The sequence below is a fragment of the Onychostruthus taczanowskii genome, unplaced genomic scaffold, assembly GCF_017590055.1.
Source record: "Onychostruthus taczanowskii isolate IOZ18803 unplaced genomic scaffold, ASM1759005v1 scaffold18, whole genome shotgun sequence".
NCBI classification, from domain to species: domain Eukaryota; kingdom Metazoa; phylum Chordata; class Aves; order Passeriformes; family Passeridae; genus Onychostruthus; species Onychostruthus taczanowskii.
Window position 1 is genome coordinate 4,996,730 of NW_024499017.1, and position 14,687 is coordinate 5,011,416.

A 14,687-nucleotide genomic window follows, 5' to 3' on the forward strand; every position below is an offset into this window, starting at 1 on the left:
TCGTTTGAGTTCTTATTGTTAGGGCCAGAGCCTTAATTAGAAGCAGCAACATTTTTCTGGTAAGATAAATGCTGAACTTTGTTTACTTAGCTTGAAATTTTTTTTCCCCTCCACTATTTGTTGTCTCATGACAGAGAAGCAGCTGAACCAAGTCCAATACCTTTCTGAGGTCACAGTTTTTGGAAAGGGTTTGGTGTTGCTTTTGTTTGCAAACAAAAAAAAAAGTCATAATGAAGTTATAAATAAATGTAAAGGTTAGTGAGGAACTTTTTCCACTTCTCTGGTGTCAGAAGATTAAAAAAAAAAAGATAATTATAATACCAGCAAATAATCATTCCCATGTCAAGTTGTTTTATGTAGTTGTAAGGCTTCTAGGTAAGATAGCAGAACAAAAAATGAAGACCAGATTAAAAAAAAAAAAAGTAATAAAAAAAGGAAAAAGATGATTCTTGAACCACTGAATCAAGCCTTCCAGAACAGTCCAAATAGGGTTATCCAGGACCACAGTCTGCCCTGGAAATGGTTCAAGAAGATCAACTAAAATACTGCTTGGGGTCTGGAAATTAAATCCAACAAATATTAAGAGCAAATAAAAGCCACTATTAGTGGGAAGAATCTTCTGTTATTTAATTCTTTTGTAGTTTAAACATGTTATGTTTTCAGAATTTGAAGCAATTTGATCATTTCCATATGTATAAATCCAGAGAAGAGCAAACAGCACTGCTGCTTTCAATAGGAAATGGAAGAAATCCAAGTTTCTTCAGTCTCACTCTGCTTTTCACTCCTCCCCACCCCAAACAATGAGCATGGTTAACCCAATCACTGACACCATCAGCAGGAAACTCATCCCTTGAAGGAGAAAAAGTTTTCAGCTGGCTCAACCAGCTTAGACAAACACCAGTGCTGTCTCCAGGAACGGGGGACACAACCTGCAGCCAGGGTCAGAGCAGAGCACAGCCACAGCTGGCTCTGGCATGAGCTGCTGCGGCACTGCTCCTCACTCCACAGCTGGAGGATGCAACAGCTGGCTTGGCAAAGTTGGTTCTGTGGGGCAGATACCCACTGAACCTTAGGTGTGCAATCAAAGTTAATGAGCTCATATGCATATGGGTGGTTAGGCTTAATGCACAGTGTTTGCTGAGCTTGAAACAGAAATATGCTGGCATGTTGCTTGAGCAACTCAATGACATGCAAGAAGGAATGCAGGTGTTAAGCAGAGCTGAGTATTTTGTATCCAATGTAGAACATGCAGGAGTCCTTCCATGGCCCAGACAAGTCACCTGCTGGGGGCAAGTTTGGTACAGGAGCTGAACTACTCAGATTTTAGGTGGCAGAACTGTCATGTGTGTTGCACCAGCAGCAGACTTTGGAGGTTTGGTTTCTAGCATCACCACTTGCCCGAATGAGACAACTCAGAAGTGAAGTTATTTATTTCTGTGGATGCTACAGTCCATTAGTCAGGAAAAGAATAGTACTGGGGGAAGGGCCCTGGCACCAGCCTTTTAGAACCAAATCAATAGTCTGCATCAGTATTTTCCCTGTAGTTCTTGGCTGCTCATATCACATACATAAAAGCATGAGCCTTTGATTGTTTAAGATGCCTTCAACTCTGGGCCTTTTGAAAATCAGCCTAAGATGCTTCATAGTACATAGATTTTGAGATTTACAGAAATATGAATAAATATTTTCAGAATTCATGTTAGCACAACTCATTATTTAGAATGACTTGCATTCTTTCATTTGGCAGCCAACAGAGCTTATTACAAAGTTTGTATCTCAATTACATCTGGTACTTCTGGTACTTCACTGATACCAGCAGCCATAATAGAATCTGTCAGCTGAACTTGAATGCATTCAAATTACCAATGCAAATGGCTGTTATTAATTGGGGCAGGGCAAAAGCATTCAATTGCAGCATGAATCACCCTCCCATTGGGAGGCAGAAAACAGAATACAATCATTTTGTGCTTGAGTTGTTACAAATGCAAAGTTGTGAAGACTAGAAGTTGCTGTCAGGGCTGGAGACACTAGCACCAGAGTGAAGGGTCACTAGTTTTTCTGGGAGCAGTCATAGCTGTATCTTACATGATTTTACTTTTGAAATTAATTTCTAATAAGATGCCTTTCCTACCATGTTTCAAGTTGTGTGGTTTTGATCATTTAAGAAAAATAAATTAGGTTCATCTATTAAATAAGCTAGATAACATGGATAATCAGTGCACAAGATTCCGTCTGCTGATTTTGCCTTCTGATTTTGTTTCTCACAATCAGCTTATTTGAAGCATTCTGAATTGACATTGTAACTGGTAATGGAAAAGGGACTTTTAGATCACAACACATATGTGAGGAGTGCTGTGAGGCAGAGGTTATGCCAACCCTGGTGCAGGCAGCCCCTTTTGCCTTGTTCTCTGTGCCTTGGCAGCTTGAGCAGGGACTTGCTGCAGGTACCACTGTCCTCATGGACTCACTGCAGTGACTGATCCCTTCCCATGGGCACTTGCTTGGATGGGTTTAGCAGTATCTGAATTTAGATGGGGCTGACTGCCTACATCCAGGATTAAACCTACTTGAATTTCAAGCAGGGGCTTGAAGGGCAGCCCTTCCCTTTGTTATTGACCCAGAGTCCTCATGTTACTCTGGCCTTATTTCTGCCACAGGGGTGCAAGGTTCTTTCAGGGTCTCATGGGCCTCTGAACATCTACACTGTTCTGTGAGATTACACCAGTGTCCTTACACAATTTTAAACAATATTTTATTGATATTTCATGTCTCTGTTTTGCCACAAGGTTACAAATTGCTCGTTGCACAAACAGTCAACAAACAAGTACAATACATTATACACAAGAAGTCATGGAAAAATATTTTATGTACCTTTAAGAAAAGGAATATATATTTTTAGTCCATGCTGTAGTATGGGAAGGTAAAAAATAAAAATTAGCAGGCGGTAAAGTGACAGAACAGTATGAAGAAAACAGCTGGAAGGAAAAAAGAAACATCTTACATTTTGTGTAATGAAGCATATCAGAGCCCTAGTTCTGAGAAGAGAGACCATGTATGGAAGTGTTCCAATGGCTTATGAACCTATTAGAAGAAGTACTGATGGGAATTAGAATTAATCATTTTACCAGTAAAACGTGTTCTTATTACAGTCAAGCAATATCAGAGAGGCCAGACTTCTGAATCAGTAATTCACCTTTCTACATGCATATCCAGGATGAGTATTTATTGAGAAACTATTCTTTTAAAGTTGACTTGTGTGCAGCTAGATTGTTCCACATGATTTGTAAAGAATTTGGTAACATACAGAAGTACAATTAGAATATATTTATCAAGGAGATCATCTTATCAGAAAGATTAATGAAGCTTAATTTTGAAGCTATAAAAGAACAAGGTCCTTCCAGAAACCCTACTTGTACAAAGAGCACAGAAATGGAAAATGGTGGTAGGAACAGTCTCGAATTCCTCTAGAAAAAACCTAATGTGCTGTTTTTTCAGCCTGTTCATGCTCAGCCTTCTCTTGTTGTTAAATACTTTGTGTGTTTACAAATGCTTTCTTTAGATCAGTTACAGGGCCTTTATTCTACACTAAGTCTAAATTCTATAGATGTCATATGAGTAAATAAAAATTGGTATAATAAAATTACCATTACCAGCAAGAATCATGGGAAAGAATTTACCAGCAAGCACTGGGAACTGACCATACAAACATGTGGTGCTGCCATCTTATAATTTAATGTTAAATCTCAGTATATTTGACTAAAATGTCAGTTTTGAGCCTACAAAGAGCAGGCCTATTTCAATATATGCTCTTCTCTGTAATAGGAGTTTCTAACCCTGCATACCCTGTGTATTTCAAAATGTATTCCAAAGGCCAAAACAGCAGATTTATAATAAAAAGATTTCTGTCTAATCTCATGTCTATGAATCCACTGGCCATGGTCTGACTTTAGCCATCTAGAATAGAAATGAAATAATACAATATGTTATTGATAGGGATAATTGTTTAAATGTCAAAAAGATTTCCACAACCCTCTTGTTGTTCTTGCTCCCATCATCATGAAAATGCTGCAAACAGCTGTCCTCAAATTACAGAAAAGTATCCACAGTGTTGCCTGCACCTGAACGTGAGAGATCTACCTCCACCCTTCAGTAATTGTCCAGTTGCCCACTGTCCTGGTCAGGATTCAAAAATAAGAGTTTAGTACTGCAGGATGAGTCTCTAAAGCTAGTTGTAGGCATGCAGTTCAAACTTGAATAAGCTTGTCACTCATCTTGTCATCTTAAAAAGCAAAGCAGAACCCCAAGCAAACCAAAAAAGCACTCTTCTCCATATGGCAGGGGTGGTCTTCTCCCATCTCTGATGAGTAAGCCATCAACTATTGATGGAAGTTTTATGATTTAACAAGAAGTAATATTTGAAAACTACTTGGCACAGATATCTTAATCATAATCTCTAGTTTCCTGTGTGAAACTGGTGGTTCTGGATTCCAGTATTTATTCCACAATATGGGTACCAAAACCATGCATCAAGTATTACAGAATTTATTCTTTAAATGTGACTATTTTCCACTAACGATGTTGGTCCTGGTCCAGCTGAGGTGATACAGAATTTATCACTTCAAATTCTAAACACTTTTGCTACATCATTTATAATTTACTTAATTTTTCAATTATGAAGATGAATTTATAAAAATTATGTTTAAAATTGATTATAGTCTTCCATTAACAAATCACAGAAAGATAAGTAGTTGCATTGCAGAATATTCTATAAATCTCTAGACCCCATAGATCTTATGACACATAACACAGCATTAAACATGATACAAGTGTCAGACTGAAAGGTTGTGCCACAGAAGGAAATCCAAAGGACCTGGATGGCTGAGGCTGAGGCTTACGCAGGTCTAGGCGACAGGAATTTTGTGCTTCTTGCAGAATTTCACTTTCACCTACGTCCATTACTCCAAAAGTGTTCCGCACCTACAAAAATTCAAAATGTTGTCCCTGAAAGTCAGACTGGCACAACAGCAAAAAGCTTTATGCAGCTAGCAAATTCAATGCTGTTTCAAGTTACCCAACTCAAACTGTATTGCAAAACCACATCTGAGTGTGAGGAAATCAATGTCATTATTCTGCTGTTTGCATTCCTATGAAACACTTTCCAGAATTCAGCACATTACAGGCAAGAGTCACAGGTCTGGCTCTTCTTTGTCTTGGCTCTCTCTACATATGGAGCAAACAAACTCATGAACCTTCTTCCCTGAAAGAAGTTCACACTCTCAGGACAGAGCTTCAATGTCTCTAATTTAGAAAGGAAAAAAACATTACTGAATCCCACAGATTGGTTAGGAGTGGTGAATTTGAGCCTCTTCATAATGTCAGTCTGCCACACAAGGAGGTCAGCATTATGGACATATTTTGGCATCTTAACTGGAATAGTTCAAATTTCCCTCATTTCAGTTCATCCAACATGCCCGAAAAAGACAAGTGGAAGAAAGGTCACTGTGAAACATCTGTTGTCTGTAAGGCTTTTTGTGTAAAATCTACTTACCTACCCCTGTCAATAAAAGTAGGAGGCAAGCAGTCTGAAGTTTCAGCAGAGGCATTTGTAAAGTTACCATTGAGGGGGCCCTACTCTTATCCATCTCCTTCCCTCCTCTCCTCCCTCATCCTTCTGGATTAACTTCTACCATTTCTACTTAAAGCTCATTGGGATCTAGTTGTTATGTTTATGGCTTGTTAGTGACATGGCCATGGCAGAAGCCTTTTGAACAGCAGCCCAATCCCATGACAAGAATTCAATTGATTTGCAGGAATCAACATTCCTTCCTGCCCCAGCGAACACAGCCAGACTGTGATGCTGGTACATCCGCAGCTTCTCCAAACCATGAAGTGATTCCATTTTGAAGTCACTGATGTGTGCTTATCAGATTACTGCAGAGAGAAAAACTTCCAAAAAGCTTTGTCTGCTCTCTCTCATTTTCCTTTATGCTGCTAACGCTCTCTTGCCATCTTGGTTTCTTTCCCAGCGTTTGGATTTACTGAATTAGGTGCTTACATTCCCTCATATCTCTCTCACTGAACAAAAAACCCCTCCAAAACAAAACACATAAAATGGAAAAAAAAAAAAACCAAAAAATAAACAACAAAACACCTACAGTTCCTCTTTCCCTCTTGGTAAGAATCAAGATTCAGCTTGGATTTAAATCTTACATTTTCTACTTCCCTGAAGACACGGAGAAAGTTCTCCCTTAAGACTCCTTTCAGTTCAGTTTCATTCCATCCTCTTCTAAGAAGTTCTTCTATCAAAGAAGGGTATTTAGAGACATCTTCCAATCCCTCTGGAAAGCTGTTGGCAAGAGTCACACAAGAGCATTCAACACACATCGCTAACAAACTGGAGAAAAAGGGTTTTAATTAGTCTTTTGCACGTATTGACTTTTGTAGTGAGCTGACTTTGGACCCAATTCTTCCTTTGAGAATTCAGCTGACAAACAGAAACAGGACTGAGACACAACAAAAGTGTTTTTCTTCACACAGGACCCAATAAACAGAACACAACTGGAATGAAGATGAACTTCAATAGAGGCAAAACAACAGCATGGAAGGATATAAGAACAAAAGGGAAAAAATAACCAGAAATTCATGTATTTGGCAATGCACACTTTCCATCAGGCCTTCAGAGTAAGAGGAAACAGCTGCATCACAGATGAAGCTGGGGCAAGCCATTCATGTAACTGAGGACAAAAGGAAACCTACAAACACATGATGAGCTCTGGAGTCGCTGGCAATTTTGTGAACTCTGTTGTTTATGAACTATTTTCAAACAAAATCCCAATTAGAATAATAATATTAGTTTGAATTAAGCCAATTGTTTAAGCAGTGGAAAGAAACCGATTCAGAGCCCTCTACCAAAGAAATTACAAAAAGCAAAACTGATCTATGCCTTGTGCTAATTCTTTTCAGAAAAAAAAGAATTTAGAAATAAAAAGCTGCAAAACCTGCATTAAACAGCTGTTTTAAATTGTATTTCCATGAGACTTTGAGGTTGTTTTGAGATGACTAATATTTTTATTACTTTTCTGTTCCATGGAGGTATGGTGATAAGCATATCTCAAAAACTCTGTAGCAGTACTAGCAGGAATTAGGGCCTTAACAACTCCACCACTAATTTAACTGATGTTCTTTGAGAAAATTCATGATAAAATGTGCCCTTTTGTTGCAAACTGTGTTTTTATTTTGAACATTATCATTTTAGAGCTATGATATCATGGGAGCTGACACAATGGGTTTGTGTTTGTACTTTACAGATGGGGGCCTGATTCTGACTTTCATTCCCAAGCAGGCTGGACTCCAGGAGAAAAAGAAAAAAGAAGAATGAGATAATGATTTAACAGAAAAATAAAAATGAAAAAAAAAAATTAAGGGTACAGCAAGAAATGCCACCCAATCTGCATTTGTTTCCTGTGCTGTAACTGCAGAAGCCCAGGAGTGAGGAGAGGTTTTGTGATAGGCTGCTCACCAGGCTCTGCTTGCCTCAAACACTTCCCAAAAGCAGGAGGGGTTTCACAGCACCCTAGCTCTTTGTCCTTTCCCCAAGGATAGTGGAGGAAAGAGTTTTGCAGCACCTCTCTAGACTGAACCATTTACCATATAAAGGCTGAGGCAGCTTTTCTGTCATTCATGGGTGGCTTTTGGAGAAAAACAGCTCCTATCACTGGTCTTGTATGCCCAAACCACCACCTAGAACACATGGCTTCAGAGTTCACAGGGCATGAGGATCCATTTGTGGCACTGCTTCATGCAGTTCTAAAAAGAAATCATTGTGCCCCTCTTTGATAAAACTTGGGTAAGTCTCATTACAAGATAATCTGATACCAGTTTTTTTTAGTCTGCCTTCTTTTTTCCCTTAAATGAACCAAAACCAACATAATTTGAGGAGCAGATATCAATGTTTGTACAACTTTACTCACTGTTCCACTCCATCATAGTCACCACCAATTCCTATAGATTCTGAGCCTGCAATTTCCTTTATATGGTCAAAATGATCTGAAAGAAAATATCAAGATAATATCTAAGCACCTAGCAAAAAAAAAAAACAATATTACAGTTCACACATATTGGCACTGGGCAACAACTCTCCTTAATCATGGATTCCTGATCAAATCCTTTTTTAAAAAGTGCAAAGACACTCCAGCAGACAGCAACCTTCAAAATAACAGCTACACTGATGAAATGCAAGTGAGGAAAGAGACATGATCATTACAGCACATTCATTCCTAACAAGCAGCCCAATTATACCAATAGAATTTTCATTATCCATTACTTACCTATGTTTCCCACTCTTAATTGCATAGGCTTAAGGTGTTTTCCAGAAAGTAACAACTACTTTGGGATTAATGGTTGCTGGCTCTGTTTGTGAGCATCCTGTCCTCCAGCTACACACCCACCTTGTACCTCTTGTTATTGTTTAATGAGTATTAGCTCAGAAAGTACCTAGAGCTGGGCTAAGGTGTGGATGGAATAAACAAGCAGGGTAATTTACACAGCCTTGGAAATTATGCATGCCCCAGGATATTCACAGAATTTATAGAAATTTGTAGAACCCATAAAAACTACAGTATATAAACATCAAACCTGCAAGGGTAGAAATATTAACAACTTTTCTGCCACAGGCCAGTACATCTGCATTGAAAGTCACCATGATAATCCCCTTGTTCTTTTTCTGAAAGATATGAAGAGACAAGTGATGAGTGAACACTCATGCCCTGCAAACTTCATGGGCATCTTGTATAGAGTCTTCTACACCCGTCCACCAGCGAGAACAGCAACACTAAGTCAAAGTTCAGATGGCAACATGAGGTTTTGCCTCCCTGTTCTTTCCCCTGGGTTCATTTTACTTTCACGTAGACTGAATCAGCAGAAGTGCAGTGACTACGTCAAACAAACTCAACCAGAATTTCAAAGTATTTGCAAACACTTCATTTTTGTAGTCAAAGGCTAAACAAAACCCAAAGAAAATGCCTCAGAAGCAATTGTAAGCTGCTGCTCAAGGACCTGCTTCTAAATCAAATTCAGGGATGAGGAGGTGGAAAGTAAACATCATGATCTGAATGCACGTTTGCTGCAGCCCATGCAAACATTGCCATTAAAACAAAAACCAAAAACCCCAAGAAGCAGAACCAAGAAATTTCTTCCTCCAAAAACAAACCCAAGAACCATATCACTCACCAGTTGCTGGAGGATATCATCAGGAACATTTCTTGAGTGATTACAGAGAGAAAATGCTGCCGAGTGGCTGAAAATTACTGGTGCTTTTGAGATATTGAGTGCAGCTTTTACAGTGGAGTAGGAGGTGTGAGATAAATCTATCAGCATACCCAGGCGATTCATCTCCTTTACCACTTCCTAAAACAAATGTACAGACAACAGTGTCAGTATTAAGTTTCCTGAAAGGAAGCTGTTTAGTTGGTATATGGAAACAGATTAATTCTGCAGCTGCCAGCTAGTCATAAACATGCTGTACCTGTATGTGTTGCTGTGTACCTATTAATTCATTAGTGATTTATTCACTCAAAATTAGCCAGCATGCCACCACATGCTCACAATTTAGAAAACTTAGGCAATCTAAAATAAGTAATTGGAAATGTTATTCACATCTTATTGCTTGTGCATATGAATTCATACATCTAATCTGTATTAAAGCAATTGTAAAAAAATCTAACACTTCTTATACCCTAAGAAACATCACAGGCAATTTGATGATCACCTCCTAACTATCAAGAACTTCCAGAAATTAATTTTTAATGTCAATTTGCTTTTGAGAAGATAAGGTCAGAAGTTGTTAGTTGCATTACAGATTGCCCAGATTAACATTTGAAAGAAGTCCTTACTTGGCCAAATGCAGTCAGACCAATAACATTAGGATAAAAGTTGTGTATTCCTTTAGATGATGATTCAGACCTTAAAAAGGGGAGTGAGGGAGAAGAAACATCTTATTATTCTGAAGAATACAGTATCAGCAGCTGAAATCTCTTACATTACACACAAGAAAAATGACTACAATGTCATAGCCAAAAGTGGGGATAATGAGCTACATAATAGGTATCTTGTTCAGGCAGGGCTTTTTATGTTCATAACTGCTTTCAGGTTCCCTAATGTTGATTTTTGTGAAGGAATTTAAGAAAATCAGATTGTCAAGTGTCCAAATTATAATTATAACAGGCACTACATAATGGATGGAGTCTCCTACCGTATACACGGAAAATTATTTACTCCCAAAACCTATCACCTTGACTTGGTTCAAAGTCTTTCACAGGATAAGTTTGTGTCTGAATCCATAGTTCTCCCACCATGCAGCTGCCACTCCTTTGCATTAGACAGCCACACAAAAATGTGCACACTAGTTACCAAGGGGTGTTGCAGGAGTGTGTTAGAGTCATGTAACGAACACCCAAGTCATAGTACATCCTCAGTGCTGCCAAGCTGCTGTCAATGGAGTGGCCACCTTCTATTCCAATCAAACACGCAATCCCTCTACTGTCAGAGATACCTGGAAAACACAGAGGGAGATGATTCCAAAGTAATTCCATGACAGATAAAAAGCCAGCACTCCCAAGCAGCAATTGTCTGTGTAAATTGCAAGCAATAATAAAGATATTTTCATAGAACTGGAGCTTACAGAGTACATGTTTATATGGCAAATTTTCTCATGACTGCAGTGGACCAGGGCTGTGCACAGCCAGTGGCTGCGGTTCAGAAGAAATGTTGAAGTGACTCTTTAAAGCAGGACAACTTGTCTGCTTGCATCTCTCTGTACACACCTCCTGCAATCACATTTTAAAAAATTCCTTTTTTAAGGAGGACCATCACCTTGGGAAGTCATCACAAGCTCCAGCTCTTCATAGCTGTTACACATCCTCTTGACAACATCGATTTGCTCTAAGGTCAGGCGCACAGCATCCTTGTTCTGAGCGCTGCAAAGAACATACACTGACCAAAACTGAAAGAGACATTGACAAGTAAAACAGATAATTTGTGTTTTGACTTGGACTTCCATTTGCTTATAGTTCAGGAGCACAGACCAAAACAACTTCCTGCAGTTTACAAGGGAGTTGCCACTCCCCAAAGAAAGCTTTTTCCCCAAAGAAAGAGTTATGATACAAGGCAAGAGCACCCACTCCAGACATGACTAAGGCCTTCTGATGCACTCAGCTACTCCACAGTACATGCAGGAAAGCAAATATAAGCTTCCTTTAATTTATATATCACAAAACAAATGCTGCTGTTTTGACTAAGTGTTCCTGAATTATAAAACCCAAACATTTGAAACACAACTGTCGTGAAAGATTTTCTGTGGCTTTTCAGTTCTATTATTTTTTCTTTTTCAACAAAAAGAACCAAAATCAGGGCTAGGAAGGAAGCAAGTGTAGAAATATATTCTGAGCCCCACCACCACAGCAGTACATACCTGAGCCCCCACATAACCAGCCTGAAGTTTCACAAGGTTTGTGTGGGTCATGTTGAGTTCCCTTAAGTTGACTCTGCTGAGTCTATTTTGGTAAAGGATTCTCAGCTGCAGTACAAAGTCATTGTGGCTAGAATGGAAAACAAACAGGGCTTGTAATAGAAATAAGTTGTTCCCTTTCTAACCCAAGTGTAATTTCTTCCATTGTTTGAAGTCCCTTAGACCGTTAATTGCCAATAATCCTTCCAGCAATAGATGCCTAAAAATCTCTCTTCTTTTCTGCTTCTCACCCCATGCCACCAGTGAGCACGTTGGGGGTGTACAATAAGTTGGGAGTGAGACAGCTGAGACAGCCAACCCCAGCTGGCCAAAGGATATCCCAGACCATATGCTCAGCATATAAAGTTTGGGAGAAGAAGGAAGGCAGGGGACATTCATAATCCAGATGTTTATCTTTCTAAGAAAATGTTATGTGTGATGGAGCCCTGCTTCCTGGGGATGGCTGAATGCCTTAGTCATAGGAAGTAGTGAATTAATTCCTTGTCTTGCTTTGTTTGTGCATAGCTTTCCTTATTAAGTTGTCTGTGTCTCAACTCATGAGTTTTCTCACTTTTCTGATGCTCTCCCTCATCCCAGCAGAGGGACAAGTGAGCAAGGGCTGCGTGGGGCTCAGTTGCCAGCTGGAGTTAAACCGTGACACCTGGCCAGAAAATCAAATGCTGTTTAGGATAACACAATCCTGCATTAAGTACCCTCTGAACAAAAATTCCTTCCCAATGTATCACTGCAATGGTAGCTCAGTGCTGTGTGCACATAACAGCCCATGTCTCTGCTAATCTGACACTTCAGCATTTCCTCCTCACTTCTCAGACTCACAAAGAGAGTTTAGTTGAACATATTTTATATACCCATCAATCAAACGTGCATCTTGCATCAGCTCAATAGCTCTTTCTCTCATTGATTTCTCACAGCTGAATGGCACAATATCAGAAAAGGACATCAGCAGCCACAACAACTTTGCCATATTTCTCTCCATTTCCATTTTCCAGTGGAAAAAGTGCTAGAGCACAGGGATACCACAATTGTTCACTGATGACAATGAAACAGCAAAATTTCCAGTCTGCAGAGACTGTAGGTTTAACAGTGCAGGCAGAGCTGAATGCCCCTCCTTCTGATAAGGCCACTGTGAACTCTGGAGGAGGAAAGAAAAAAAACAAAGAAATAATAGTAAACAGAAGGGAAGATAGCATTGGAAACTGAAACTGCTACAGTCTTCCCAAAGATTTTAGGGTCTCTTGCTATTGTGGTCTTGCACATATGACCTGTCCTAAAACTCTGCTGCTGCCACCAGCTCAGTGCTGAAGAGAACAAACTGCTCAGTCTGGCAGGCTGAGCCTGCTACACCCTGGCCTCACAGCTCTCAAAAACAACTTCCAAAACAGCAGAAGAAGATAGGTTTTTCATTATGCTAACTTGCTTGTTCTCTTTCTGTGGTAAATCTCACACTGAAGTGAGCACCGGAACTGTTTTCTGAGAAAGTTGAGAAGTGAGCTGCTTCTGAGTAAACTGTCTTAAAACACACAGAACATCAGATGGGGTGAGAGGAACAGTAATTGCTAGAAACAAAACCATCCTCAAAACCCTTCCTCCAACAGCAGTACATTCTTAGAAGTTTTTCTTCCATAAATATGCATCAGAAATACACATGCATTGTGAGACCCAAAAACTTTAGAGGCACAGCACTTCTACAAACCCATAAAGTTTAGAGAGCAATCAGAAGCTGTTCCTTTTCTGCTCTGTGGCAACCATAGATATTTCCCTCAAATGTCAAAGCACAAATACAGACTTACCCTTTTACCACAAATGCAGATTTTGTTACCACAGGGAAAAAAGTCTTTGTATCTCTAATCTAGAAAATGTTACATTTGTTTGTGGCAGGTCAGCATGCAAAATGTTAAAAAGACAAGGTCAAAAAACTGCCCAAGCAGAAGAATTCTGACAAGCTAGTACCACAAAGGCAAATTAGTTTCTGTAGGCATGTTTTGGTTGCAAATTCCTCAAGCCAAAATACAGGATAGATCTGCAGCCCAAATCTCTAGAGCTCTGCCACATCCTGACAAAAGGACTCTAAAGGAAAATTTATGATTTTACAGCTTATTATCTGCTCTGGCCTCATATAAATAATGAAGTTGGTATAATATGTCAGTTCAAACTGCTTAATGGGAAAGTAGCTAATGTTTTTCACACAATAAAACTGTTCTGAAGCTATAAAAACTGATACACACTGTAGATTTTGGCCCAAATATTCACAATTTTTTCCTGAATTCAACAGCAAATTTCAGGAAGATTTTTCAGTAGGAACTAAGTGTTCTTCCAGTGGTTTGACTGGTAAAATAAATTATTTTCATCTATACATTACCAAATCCCCTTTCTATGCAGTTCTTTGTAGCTACAAGAATTTTTTATAGATTTGCTATATCAAAGTATCTTCTCAGTTTCATGCAAAATATTCTTTATACTTTGACAGTAAGACTCATTTTCCTTTGAAACTGTTTAGGTATAAAAAAGACTCATGATTAAATCATCATTCAGAGATCAGTACTTGAAAATTGAAGGAGTATTGCAAGCACTACACAAAATTAAGAATATGGTATATTAGCATCCCTGTTTAAACATCTGAAATACAAAACCCACAGAGCTTTTTGTCATGCTGACTGAACAGAGCCAAGAAATGGAAGCTGAAATAAGATTTATAGCTTTTCTTTTGTTTATCTAGAGGCTCCTTGGAGCAGTTACCTTCTTCAGATAATACAGCCGAGTCGAAATCCACATTCCACTGTGCTGGATCCAGCAGCTAAAGCTTGGCACTGGAGCTGCTTGGCATCACAGCAGCAACCAAGAAACCTCCTGTGCTCCTTTAGCTCGTGTCCCAGGCTGCACACACAGCAGGCATTTGGGAACTGCCACTTTGTGAGATGCAAGGGCTGTGCAGGAGCTGTCAGCTCAGCTACACCCACGGGGAAGCCCCACCAGGCTTCTGCTGTGCCTTGCTCAAAACCCAGCATTTCCTCCCTCTCGTGGCAGCCTGGCTGTGCAGTGCACAGTGCCTCTGTTCACTAGCAGATGATGTGCAACAGTCGCTGTTTGTGTGGTTCAGAAATAGGCGCCTCTCTTCACAGAATAATTTAGGTTGGAAGGGGTTTTTGGTCGGGGTGTCATCTAG

At 39.4% G+C, this 14,687-nt stretch overlaps 1 protein-coding gene across 2 annotated transcripts; it reads right to left on the minus strand.

Moving 5' to 3' along the window:
* Nucleotides 1-2,779: 2,779 nt before the first annotated feature.
* On the minus strand, nucleotides 2,780-14,412 carry LOC121333892 (dipeptidase 2-like). 2 transcript variants are annotated; one of them, XM_041400672.1, is made up of 11 exons: nucleotides 14,261-14,412; nucleotides 12,373-12,656; nucleotides 11,468-11,594; nucleotides 10,870-10,999; nucleotides 10,408-10,549; nucleotides 9,891-9,960; nucleotides 9,229-9,405; nucleotides 8,635-8,722; nucleotides 7,971-8,046; nucleotides 6,211-6,346; nucleotides 2,780-4,977 (listed from the first exon to the last, which is right to left on the minus strand). In XM_041400672.1, exons 2-11 carry the CDS (start codon nucleotides 12,504-12,506, stop codon nucleotides 4,792-4,794), a joined length of 1,266 nt encoding a protein of 421 aa, XP_041256606.1. In that variant the 5' UTR covers nucleotides 12,507-12,656; nucleotides 14,261-14,412; the 3' UTR covers nucleotides 2,780-4,791. The 2 variants fall into 2 exon arrangements, with proteins under 2 accessions (XP_041256606.1, XP_041256607.1); XM_041400673.1 differs by lacking the exons at nucleotides 12,373-12,656; nucleotides 14,261-14,412 and having other exon boundaries at nucleotides 10,870-10,973; nucleotides 11,468-11,578.
* Between the last annotated feature and the right edge of the window lie 275 nt (nucleotides 14,413-14,687).

Excerpts from the sequence above, each read along its gene's own strand:
- LOC121333892 (XM_041400672.1), bottom strand. The coding sequence starts at position 12,506 with ATGGAAATGGAGAGAAATATGGCAAAGTTGTTGTGGCTGCTGATGTCC. Across the intron at positions 8,047-8,634 it reads TAATATTTCTACCCTTGCAG|ATCATTTTGACCATATAAAG; the intron begins GTTTGATGTTTA and ends ATTTTCTTTCAG. Across the intron at positions 6,347-7,970 it reads GACTATGATGGAGTGGAACA|CTTTCCAGAGGGATTGGAAG; the intron begins GTGAGTAAAGTT and ends TCTTGCCAACAG.